We start from the raw sequence: 12,508 nt of genomic DNA, 5'->3' as shown, positions 1-12,508 counted from the left end.
GATTTCGCCTTCCTGGCGCATTTCTCTCTCATTCTCTGCTCTCCCCGCATAACTCAATATGCCGGGCAAATCAGGCCATTCCAAGCCTTAACACTGTGCCCTCCACCCTTGCCCTTCCCAGCTGCCATGCCTCTGTCTACCCACCTTCTAAGGCCCAGCTGTCTCTGCACCTTCCCTGACGGCCAAGCCAGATGCAACCTCTTCCTTCTGGACCCCAGAGCACTCGGCCAGTGCATTCTAGCAGCTCTTACACAGCCTTCCCCTTGTGCGGACGCAGGATCCTTGAGAAGAATGCATGCTTGCCCCTCTCTGCATCCTCCATCATATCTAGCATTGCATTCAGCACCTGCCAGATGCTCAGTAAGTGTCTGCTGACTTAAAACACAGGAATGAGAGAGGCACAATTTTCTACAGGAGCCAGATAATCTGGTAAACTAAGGACTGTAGCTTTTTATTAAGAAGCACACTGACGTGAGGGCATGAGGATCCATCATGAGTAGAGCCTGGGAGGGCTCTTTGCACCAAACACAGATGTGATGAGCTTCTCAAAGCTGTTCTACAACAGAAGAGCTTGCAGGCCTATTTGTTAGAGAATCTCCCCCTCCCCCACTAGGGCTTCCGATGGATATTTACTGAGCTCCTACGGTGGTGCTGGGGGTGGGGGACACACGTACCATTTACAGAGGGCTTCTATGTGCCAGTCACTGCACATGGCACCTTGTATTTTTATTTTTTTTTTCTTTGTATTCTTGCAGGGAAACTTGAAAGTGTGTGATTATGATCTGTTTTGTGCCAATGAATGAACAGGCTGCGACAGGCTCAGTAATGCACACAGATTCATGCGCAGTGGGGTGGGGTACTATACACACATCTTGTTTAAATTTCATCTGCACACCCCCCCTCTTAGGTAGGTGTTAATATTCTTTTCTTTTTTTTAATGTTTATTTATTTTTGAGAGAGAGAGAGACCGTGTGTGAGTGAGCGGGGGAGGGGCAGAGAGAGAGGGAGACACAGAACCAAAAGCAGTCTCCAGGCTCTGAGCTGTCAGTACAGAGCCTAACGTGGGGCTTGAACCCACAAACAGTAAGATCATGACCTGAGCTGAAGTCAGATGCTTAACAGACTAGCCACCTAGGTGCTCCTAGGTGTTAACATTCTTATGTGAGGCTCAGCAAAGTTACTTGACTGGCTCACAAACACACAGCTGGTGAAGGGAAGGGGCAGATTTGAAGCCCAGGTCTCTGTGGAGTCCCAGTGGAATGGTAATAGGAGAGGAAGGCACAGGACTCGGGTCAGTATTCCCTGTGTGCTGGTATGCACGCGCTCTACAAAGGGTGTAGACAGCCAGAGTGGGAGAAAGGTCCAGCAAGGCCCCAGGCTCGGCTCTGCCTCAGTGACCCTCGAGCACTCCCCTGGACACTTAGTTTTCTCATTTGTAAAAGGAACGTTGGAGATCTGAGTTTGCCACTCCAAGATATGCCACTTTGGTGGAAAAACTGCTTTGAGCTAAAGGCAGCTGAGAAACATCAGATACAGGAAAAGCTTCTTGGCCTTCCTTTTTTTTTTTTTTAAGTAAAATTTATTCATTTATTATTTCCGAGCAAGAAAGAGAGAAAGAGAGCACACAAGCAGGGGAAGGGCAGAGAGAGAGGGAGACACAGAATTGGAAGCAGGCTCCAGGCTCCCAGTTGTCAACACAGAGCCCGACATGGGGCTCAAACCCATGAACTGCGAGATCATGACCTGGGCCGAAGTCACTCAACCCACTGAGCCACCCAGGTGCCCCTGCCCTCCTCCTTTCTGCCTAAAGCAGGGCAATACATTTGCTTTTCTGAAGGTGTCCCCCTTTCCCTTTCCTGTTCCAGGATGAGGAAACGAGATGACTCTTGTCACTGGAGATGCCACCAACTAGAGTCCTCATAACACAACTCTCTGAAGTTGCCCTTATCTCCCATTGCTTTCCCCCACATAGTTACATCTCCACAACTGACCAATCTTAGAAATCTAAACCCTTTTTCTTTTGCAGGTAACCTCTCCATCTCCATATATTATTGCTATTATTGCCCCTTGTTAAAATTATATATAACCTCTCAGAGCTAACGCTTCTTTGGGTTTTCACTTTATTTTCTGTGAGACCTTACGTACACACAAAACTTACAATATTAACATCAAATAAAATTTGTTTGTCTTTTCTCCTGTTAATCTGCCTTTTGTCAATTTAACTTACACGGCCCCAGATAATTGAATCTAAGAGAGTAAAGGAAAAGACTTTTCCTCTCCTACAGTTGCATTCTTTTAAGTTTTATTTATTTTGAGATAGAGAGTGCTAGTGGGGAAGGGGCAGAGAGAGAGGCAGAGAGAATCCCAAGCAGGCTCCACACTGTCATTGCAGAGCCCAATGAGGGGCTTGAACTTACAAACTGTGAGATCATGAACTGTGAGCCAAGGTCGGATGTTTAATCGACTTAGCCACCTGGGTGCCCCTGCATTCTTAAAATTGTAACATTTTATAATTGTGTGATGATTTTTTTTGGTAATAATTATTAAAAAGGAACAATGTTGAGAAAGAAAAGTGTGTGTGCAAAAATAAAAGTGTTCAATTGTACAAGAAGATGTAGACGTTTGAATTTTCTCCTTTTGTCTGAGAACATTGGCTCTTTCCAGCCCAGAGTGCTATTCCAGCAAGAATGATAAGATAGAGAATAAGAGGCAAGAGAGATATCAAGGTAGGGGCTTCAGGGGGAGAGCTGCAGGGAGTGGGGGTACAGGAGGGCTTAATAGAGAACATGAATCCCTAAGCTGAAACCTAAGAGATGTGGTGGCAGTGCCACATGATGGGGTGTGAAGAGAACACACAGAGAAAGGGAGGGTCAAGGGAGAGGGTAGTCGGTCATCCCTTAGGTGACACAATGGCTCTGTGGCTATTATTCCCATCACAACTCAAATCCATGCCAGCTTCCTGCCTGCCAATCAGGGTTTCACATCTCTTAAAACTCCCCGCCAATTCTGATTAAAAAGAAAACTAGTATACTTTCCCCTGCCCTCCCCATGCTATCCCTAACCCAATAATACAGCACCGTGTGCACAGGCCTTCGATGGAGACAGATGATGATCCGTCTTCAAAGACTGTGTCAAGCTTTGCTCTAAAGCTTTTTGTTTCCTGCCCACTCCCCAGTGCAGCTGAGTTCCCGAGCCCTGGCCCCATGCCTCCTGGGGTGAGAACTTCAGCTTTCCAACTCATACTGCTTTCGGATATATGCCCAAAGGCTGGCCTCCTGATGTAGACAGATGTATGGGATTAAAAATGACTGTATCCACGAGAATCCACCTTCTTTTTCTTGCTTCCCCATAGGCTCTCCTACAAAAACAGTTTTATCCAAGCGTGACAGACTGGAGAAGGCAGTGGAGAGAATGGAAACTTTGAAGTTGGTTGGACTTTCCATCTTCCACTTAGGTACCAAGTGAGTGGCATTAAGCAGGGTACTTCGCGTACTCCTGTCTCTCTTATGAAATGATCATAGGTACCATCTGGAAGAATGGGAGCAAGAATTGAAGAAAATGAATGATAGTCCCTTGACATAGCACATCAGTATAATTCAAGGACACAGCTCGACTGTGGGCTGGCCAGGGGCCCTGTTCACAACCATAACAGAGGCTGTGACAAAAATGTCCCTTTACTTCCAGGTAACCATGATATAAAAGAACTTTTATAAAAGTCTCTAACTCTTGCAAAAGTTGGGGACTTTTTGCATAAGAATGGCAACTTCCAAAATGACTGGATTTCTAACCACAATATAAAGGCCTTGATAAATGATCTACTGTGTAAAGGGGGAAAAAAGAAAAGATTTCCAAGGTCCTATGTGAAAAAGGATGAGACAATTGCCATAGCAAATTTACAGAGCAACAGAGTGCAATTCTTATGGAAAACAGACAGGGGTTGACGGAGAACACACAGCCCCACAATGTGCTGAAAATGGGAGAGCAGGGAGATCTCCCCAAGATATTTGTGGATTTTGATGCAGATCCACTTGGAACAGACACATTTAGTAGTTGGAAAAGCAGAAATGGAGATAATATAGGTCTGGAATATTTATGTTTAAAAGGGCAGTTTTTTCACACTACATTCTTTCTTTAGGGGGAAAGCTGAGCGGTCAGGAGGCCTGTCTTTTATTTTCCGTGTGCACATGGTCATTAAAATCACATTTTGCACGCAACAATGCCTTCCGATCATTTTATACTATTGAAAACGGCCTGCTGTGAAGTCAGGGATTATATGGCTCCTGCGAGTGCTTGGTTCTGAAAGAAAAATGTTCAGAACACATACTATTTTGTGAAGAGAAATATTCTGCACATTAATGCCTTAGACAGGCTGGCCCATTCACAAATGCTCTTCCCAGTGGGACGAGCTTCTCAGAAAGCATTCCCTCATATTGAGTTGGGAGGAAAACCTTAAATGCAAAGGATTTAAAGTTTAGAAAAGTTACGCCACAGAAATTTGTTGTTTTTGTTGTTCAAAAGATGTTATTCCAGAAGTCTACCTTTTATATGGCCCAAGGGGCCATTTGGAAGTTGCGAGGGCACACTTGATGCTCATGTTTGGTAAGACAACTGTCCGACCTCACTGAAAAACTCCTTTGGTGGGTTTGTTTTGTTCTCTCTCCCCCTGTCTCTTCGGCCCAGGACATAAAAACACAGAAGAAGCCATTCCATTTACAGCACTTTGGAGGTGATGCAGCAGTCCCTGGTTAATCATTTCTGTGGTATCAGACGACATTCACATGGAAATGCCACCACACAAAACACTCCCAGACTCTGGGGGTAAATGTTCAGCCAGCACTCCTGACTCATGCTGGGCTGCCTTTGACAAAGTTGACAGAAGAGAAGGAGGCAAAAGAGCAGAAACCAAGTGAACAATTCATTTACCATCTATGAGACCAAAGCCATGGCTTTCCTGCCAGAGTTGGGGGTGGGGCAGAGGGAGAGAAGCCGAAGCCCCGCTTGGCCACGAAATACAAATGGAGAACAGCTCCAGCCCATGCCTGGTTTGGGGAAAAAAATAAAATTCGAGTGATGTGCTTTATGCCAAATAAATAATTGAAGTAAATACTTTCAAAGAAAAGTTAACAGTTTTTTTTTTTAAGTCATATAACTAATCTCCATGTACTTCTCTCATTTCATAAACAATTCCTAGGGCCTAAGTGATTAAACATATATATATTTTAAGTTTATTTATTTGTTTTGAGAGAGACAGAGCAGGGGAGGGTCAGAGAGAGAGGGAAGAGAGAGAGAATCCCAAGAAGGCTCTGTGCTGCCAGCTGCAGAACCTGACATGGGGCTCGAACCCACGAACCATGAGATCATGACCTGAGCCGAAACCAAGAGTTGGGTGCTTAACTGACTGAGCCACTCAGGTGCACCTAAACTTTGGTTCAGGGAGACAGGAAGCAATCTGACTTGTGGAGGTAGGAAGATCATCTAGATTTAACAATTCCAAAGCTAGCATTTTCTTCCTTTAGGTAAATAGTGTCGGTTTAAGTGCTAGGGGTGTCAGAGTGAAAACTTATTTTTAGTGACCATTTTGTTTCAAGCTGATGAAAGAGGACTTTGGCACCTGCATTCTGTTGTCAGTACTTTCTAACTGATTAAGTTCTTCATTCCTGCTCATCTCTGAACTGGGGCAGAAGACACCGTGTTCCCTGTGGGAGCCAAAACTACCCCCTTGAGCATCAAGGGCTGTCCTGAGCCATCAAGACCCCTGTGACTGATCCCACAGCCACCCCACCTGACCTTCATGGCCCACCTGCACGTACCTGCCCATCTCTGTCCCACATCTTCCTGACTTAAACTTGCTAGGATTGTCAGTACTTTGGCAACAGTCTTTGAGACTCTAGTCCACGTCCTCCCAGTGTTGGCCTCATGGAAATAAATTCCTTTCTTGCATCATGACCCCTCATCTCTCTGCCTGTGGATTTTGTCAGCAGTGAGTGGCCGAACCTAGTCCATCTGGGACCCCCCAGAGCCAGATGCTCCCACATCCCTGTGCCCCAGCTACAGTGGAGCTCTGAATTTCAAATCAACTCGTTATGGTTTGATATTTCAAGGATATATATCTCCTTATCATAATTCAACTCTTTCAAAAAGTCTTTGTGTAGTGTTAAAAAGAAAACCACAGGCCCAAAATGGAGTCATTTTTGCCAGGCCAAGTCACCAAACTGGGCCTTAATACCTAACCTAATTGCAGTTTCAACCTCCCCCAGAAATGTGTTCTTCACCACTGAGTCTGGAATTTTCTGGTCACACCAATCAGTCACGTGGGCCCTCTCCATCCCCCAAAGGAGGATGAAGTAGTCCACCTAATAAGACCCCCAGCACTTCCCCCTAAGGGAAGGTGACCTTGCCTGAAACAATTCTTTTTTTTTATTCTATTAAAAAAAATTTTTTTTTAAACATTTATTTATTTTTGAGACAGAGAGAGAGAGAGAGAGAGAGAGCATGAACAGGGGAGGGTCAGAGAAAGAGGGAGACACAGAATCTGAAACAGGCTCCAGGCTCTGAGCTGTCAGCACAGAGCCTGACGCGGGGCTCAAACCCACAGACTGCGAGATCATGACCTGAGCCGAAGTTGGATGCTTAACCGACTGAGATACCCAGGCGCCCCAACAATTCTTTGTTCATTTTGCTAATCTCTTCCCTGTACCACTCTCCTTCCTATAAGCCTTCCAATTTGTACAACTCATCGGAGCTGCCCTCTACTTGCTACATGGGAGGCTGCCTGCATCACAAATCAATTAATAAAGCCAACTAGAGCTTTAAAATTTACTCCGTTGAATTTTGGTTATTTAACCGTAGCTAACAAACTGAAATAAACCAAACCCTAAACTTAAAATGGAAATTCAGAATGAAGTACAGCCCAGAAACCATGCAAGGTTGGGCCATCCCGGGTCATTGCCTACACTTTTTGATCTTCCTATATGCAGAGGTCCCTGAAAACAGTGCTTCTTGAAGTGTGGGTTCCTTAACCCTCTGCATCAGACTTCCCTGGGGCCCTAAGCCCAGACCTACAGTATCAAGATACTTTCGGGGTAGAACCCCAGAGGCCAGAGTTTAACAGGGGGCCCAAGAGGTTCTGATGCACATTAAAGTTTGAGAACTTTTGTCATCAAGTGTCAGCAAAATTGCCGGGATTTTCCATCCATCACAAACCACTACTGTACAAAGAACACCTTCACCTATTAGTGTTGGGGAGGAAAAACTTTTATATATCCTCTTAGATTCAATCACTGGGCACTGTAAATTAAACCAACAAAAGATTAGCAAGAGAAAAGACAAAGTTTGTTGGTGAACGTGTGCTTGCAAGGGATCATAAAGAAGGTGGCTCAAAGAAGTGGTTAGAATTTAGGGGCTTATCTACCATCTTAACATGGGGAGGGAGTTAGGATTTTAACAAACAGTAAATGGTGGCAAATGACTGCAAAACAGATGAATGAAAGCATTGAAAGGCGAAGTTTGTTTTAGTAAAGCCTATTTAAGCAATTTCTCATCTCTGGTGACAGGGTCACTCCTCTCTCTGGTACAGGAAGCTTCTCTTAAAGAAGGATTTATGACAGTTGAATTCTTTTGGAAGGATCTGCTTTCAGGCAGTAAGGGGAGCACAGAGAAAGCCTCGTCCTGCATCTATCAATTCTCAAATGTCTTCATCTCAAAATAACCCTTATGCCACAGTGGTATATTCTGGACTCCTTCATTAGCAAACACAGTCAGCTGCATCCCTGCATTTAGTCCTAACCATATTCTTGTCATGTAAACAAGAATTAATCCCATTTTACAGGGTGGTCCCAGGAGATTGGTTACCAACTAGGCCTCAGGTCATATGGTTTATGATATCCAGAATTCAGAGCTTTTGATTTTAAACACCATATTTATCCTTTCAGAACAAAGCAAACAACCCATCCTCCTAACACACTAGCTTCCTTTTAGTCATGTCTTTTCAATAAGACTAGCACAATTTATCACCAGGACTGTTAACAAGACCAGCCCTTAATAAACTACACTTATCAACGAGGGCTCTAGCCAGTGTTTGCCGAGACATAATTAAACACTCAGCAACCAGTCAAATGTCTAAGGACCATAGGTTGCTTTTGAATTGTCCATCTGCTTCCAAACATAATGACACTGATTGATGACCTCAGGGACTAGGATTCAGTTAAACCTAGTGAAGAGCTAATCTTTGTCAAACACTAGTATCTGCTAGAGAGTAGCTCTTACCAGGAAGGGAACAAGAGGTTTCATCTGGAAAAGGACAAGGAGAAGTACAAGAAGGCACTGGAAGGAACTTACATTCTATAAATATTTAGGATATTATTTCCTTTGGTAAATTTTAGACTGGTTCATTAATTCCTAATAAGCCTTTAAGAGGATTTTTTTTTTTTTTCCTAAGGAATGATTCACAAATTAGAATATACAGCCCAGTCTCTGATAGCACTGAAGGACTATCCTGGTTTTTGCAGATTTTTCTTCCAGAACTGCACCTGTCCACTATGGCAGCCACATATGGCTATTTAAAATTAAACTTAAATTTAATAAAGTTGAAATTAAACTTAAATTTAATAAACTTGAAATTAAATAAAATTTAAAATGTAGTTGTTCAGTTGCACTAGCCACATTTCAAGTATTCTATTAGACAACACTGATCTAAACTCTGATGTTAAAGTGTCAAAGTAAAGACATTTGCAAGAAAATATAAATACAAAGGCCAAATTGAACTTGAATTTTTTTCACATCATGAAATATTTCAAGTACAGTCGATCCTTGAACAATAAGGGATTTAGGGGAACTGACACCCTCATGCAATTGAAAATCCACACATAACTTTTGACTTCCCCCAAACTTAACTACCAGTAGCTTATCGTTCACTGGTAACATAAGCAGTAAATTAACACACATTAAAAAAAATTTTTTTTAATGTTTTTAATTTATTTTTGAGAAGCAGAGAGAGATGGAGTGTGAACAGGGGAGGGGCAGAGAGAGAGGGAGATACAGAATCCAAAGCAGGCTCCAGGTTCTGAGCTGTCAGCACAGAGCCTGATGTGGGACTTGAACCCATGAACCACAAGATCATGACCTGAGCCAAAGTTAGACACTTATCTGAGCCACACAGGAGCCCCTAATTAACACACATTTTATGTTACATGTATTATATACTGTACTCCTACCATAAAGTAATCTACAGAAAAAATTTTATTAAAAAAATAGTAAGGAAGAGAAAATACATTTACATTAATGCATTGTATTTATTGGAAAAAAAAAAACACGTATAAGTGGATTCACACAGTTCAAACCTGTGTTGTTCAAGGGTCAACTGTATAATGGAAAAAGTATAAGAGATAATAGAAAACATTTGGGTGTCCAACATTTGGCTTGGTCAAATCTTTCCATTTGTCATCTTCCCTCTCCGCCTTTGCTTAAGTGAGGATAAGAAATAAAACACAACAGATATAGAAGCCCCCCTGGACCCCTTAAATGAATCCAGTAAATGCTCTACTGAAGAGTTCAAAGCATACAAGCAATGGTGTTTGACACAACTCTGTGGTTAAGATCCTGCCTGGACTCTAGAACCAGACTGCATGGGGGTTCTAAGTTTCCTGGACAACTAAGAACAATTCTAGAATGTTTGGAGTTTCTTTGAATGTTAAAGCAAAACTAATTTGAATGCAGGGAATGATTCATAAAGGTCCTTCTTCTCGAGGTAGAAATGGCCAGCACATCTTAAAAGAACCAATTTCAAACTTTAAGCATATTGAAATAATTAATCATTATGCAATCACATACCCCTCCCTCAATATCATAACCTTTGATCTTTATAAATAACTTCAGGAACAAGCTTCTTGCAAGCTATCTGCCAGCTGCCTCCTTAAAACAGAATGAAGGTGCTTGTGTAGCTATAAGCAAATTCACAGGAAGCTCTGTTTTGTTTGTTTGTTTTTGTTTTGCTTTGTCTTTAGGCAGCTCTGGGAACCTGGGCTGAGGCAGCCATCTCTGTACTCTTGGTAAATCATTCAATAAATATTAAGTGTCAGGAAACAAGGGGACCCCTCACTGAGTAAGCTTCCATTATTCAAAGAAAATGGCTCTTTATCGTCCAATACTTGACAAAAGATCCATTGCTAAGTCTGTAATAAATATGTCCCTCATCCAAATGTGATGAATGCATGGCTTGGTCAGAATTCTTTATGCTCTTCTACTTTAGTGCCACTTCTATTATGTTCTCAAATCCAGGAGAATCCAGGCATCAGCATCTGGGGAATGAGCACGGAAGGGTTTCAATGGCCACAGAGACTTCAATGATGGAGAAAAAAATCCGAAGACACGTGTTTAGTTTTGTGCGATCCATCTTTACTCACCCGAAGAAAATAGTTTCTTAGCAGGAAACCACTCACTTTTAAATTATAAAGAAAGTACACGTAGCCTAGATTTCTAAAAACATGCCATCTTTCCCAGGATAAGAAGTGGGACTTGTATTCACACAAATGTGAGGTGGCATGGTCCATGTGATCTGAGCAGCTGACGACAGTAATACGTTCCCATTGCTTAGAAACCCCAAATAATTGTTCTGCCCCCAAATAATCATTATAAAAGAACTGCCTACCTGATGGTAAACAGATTTCAGTTTTGTTCTTGTTTTGTATTTATAACCTACTATACATACAGATGAGCCTTTCCCTTATTTGGGGGTCTTTTATTCTCTAAAGCATGCTAAAGTAGGCTTCTTTGGTTTTGGAGAACACACCACATGACCCTGAAGTGACATGGAACCCAGCCTTGCTGTCAGCTGCCCTGGGCTACTAAAGGGCTTCTATCCAAGCATGTGAAGTGTTTCACAGGTGCCTGGCTGGCTCAGTTGGTGGAGCACAGGAATCTTGATCTCGGGGTTGTGAGTTCAACACCCATGTTGGGCACAGAGACTACTTACAACCTGGGTGCAGTTCACCCTGGTACCACTGAACCTCTTCTGTGCTCCAGCTGCTCAAAGCCAGAGATGGGCTGCTGTCCTTTAGAGGCACGGACTCCCCTCTGGTACGTGAAGGATGTCACTGTGCCCTGCCAGCACTGTCTTCCCTCTAAGTTCCAGCTCTACATCTCTGCTTCTCAGCTTGCAAGTTTCTGCCGTGTTGAAAACCCAATACTCAACATCTGAAACGAAATTGCCCATTGCCCCTGCCCTCCTCCACAGAAGTCAACTCTTCTGCTGACCTCTTACATCTGTTAATGGCATACACACCCCTTCACCACCCCAGGTGAGAGCTGGGGGCCTCTTCCTCCCCCTGTCAGGACTCTGTCTTTGGATCCAGCAAGATTTCTCCCTACAGATCTTAGATCTGACTATCCTCCCCATTTCTGTCCTACTGCTCCAGCTCAGGTGGGTCCCCTTCTTCTCCCCCTCCAAATCTGCCACAGAGCTTACAAGATCATTCCTCAACCATCAAGTTGCTATTGAAACCCTTCTGCTGGCATTCTACTCCTATAGTGGCTAGAATTCCAGCGCCTCCTGTGACTCTCCTAGCTGTGCCTTCCCACCACCATCCAGGTAGCGCACTGAGCGGTACTCATTCCCTTGCTGTCCTGCAGATGCCTTCTGGTCTATTTTCTGTGGTGCCATTGCTAATCCCAGTCCTCCCATTAGAAATATTCTGGGGATGCCTGGATGGCTCAGTCAGTTAAGTGTCCAACTCTTGACATTGGCTTAGGTCATGATCTTACAGTCATGAGATCAAGCCCTGTGTGGGGCTCCATGCTGAGCATGGAGCCTGCTTGGGATTTCCTCCCTCTCTGTCTCTCCGCCCCCCCCCCCAGCTCTGCCCTCCTCTGCTTGTGTGCACATGCGCATGCTCTCTCTCTCTCAAAATAAATAAACATTACAAAAAACATTCTGCCCTTGCTGACCCCCAGGACAAATGCTACTCACCTTCTAAGATCTACCTTAGAGTCCTAGGACCTGGTGAAACTGTCTGGGGTCAGGACATACATTTGACATAGGGCACATGTTCCCTTGTAGCATTTAAAGAGCAACACTCACATTTTAACTTCAAACATTAAGACACATAACAATGCAGGAAATTTTGAAAATATAGGTTAAGTCTACATTAAGTGAATCACCAGTAATCCAAATGCCCAGTGTTGATATTCCAGAACATTTCCTCTCTATCTTTTGAAGAGTTACTTAAAAAAACGATATTGGCTATAAGTTTGCTTTCTTTATTTAGCATGACATTGTAAACATTTTCTCAAGTCATTAAATATTCCCCTAAAATATGGTGTTTCGTGAGTGTGTGAGGTGTGACTGATGTCTACACCATTAATGACCCTACCCATTTCTTCACTGCCAGACACCTAGCTTCTTCCCATTTTGTATGGTCATTTTATCTTATATGTATATGTATTTAGCTCCTAAAATGCATCTTAACTTGCATCAGGGTCAGGTCCTCCTCTCTTACTTCCTGGCAGTCCCCCA

At 43.3% G+C, this 12,508-nt stretch overlaps 1 protein-coding gene across 6 annotated transcripts in view; it reads right to left on the bottom strand.

Annotated features, from left to right (window-relative positions):
- Positions 1-12,508, bottom strand: part of SLC22A23 (solute carrier family 22 member 23) — a 181,903-nt gene that overhangs the window by 66,580 nt on the left and 102,815 nt on the right. For 2 of the 6 annotated variants that reach the window (XM_042985841.1, XM_042985842.1), the window contains exon 4: positions 4,924-5,039. The exons of 3 other annotated variants lie outside the window; for them this stretch is intronic. In XM_042985841.1, coding sequence (XP_042841775.1) covers positions 4,927-5,039 — 113 coding nt within the window. In that variant the 3' untranslated portion in view covers positions 4,924-4,926. Of the gene's footprint in view, positions 1-4,923; positions 5,040-12,508 lie in introns of those variants that run through there. One more of the 6 variants, XM_042985846.1, reaches the window with a different exon arrangement.

Source organism: Panthera tigris, chromosome B2 (assembly GCF_018350195.1).
Source record: "Panthera tigris isolate Pti1 chromosome B2, P.tigris_Pti1_mat1.1, whole genome shotgun sequence".
Taxonomy (NCBI): domain Eukaryota; kingdom Metazoa; phylum Chordata; class Mammalia; order Carnivora; family Felidae; genus Panthera; species Panthera tigris.
Note: the sequence above shows the minus strand (reverse complement) of the source record. Positions and strands in the feature narration are given on the sequence as shown.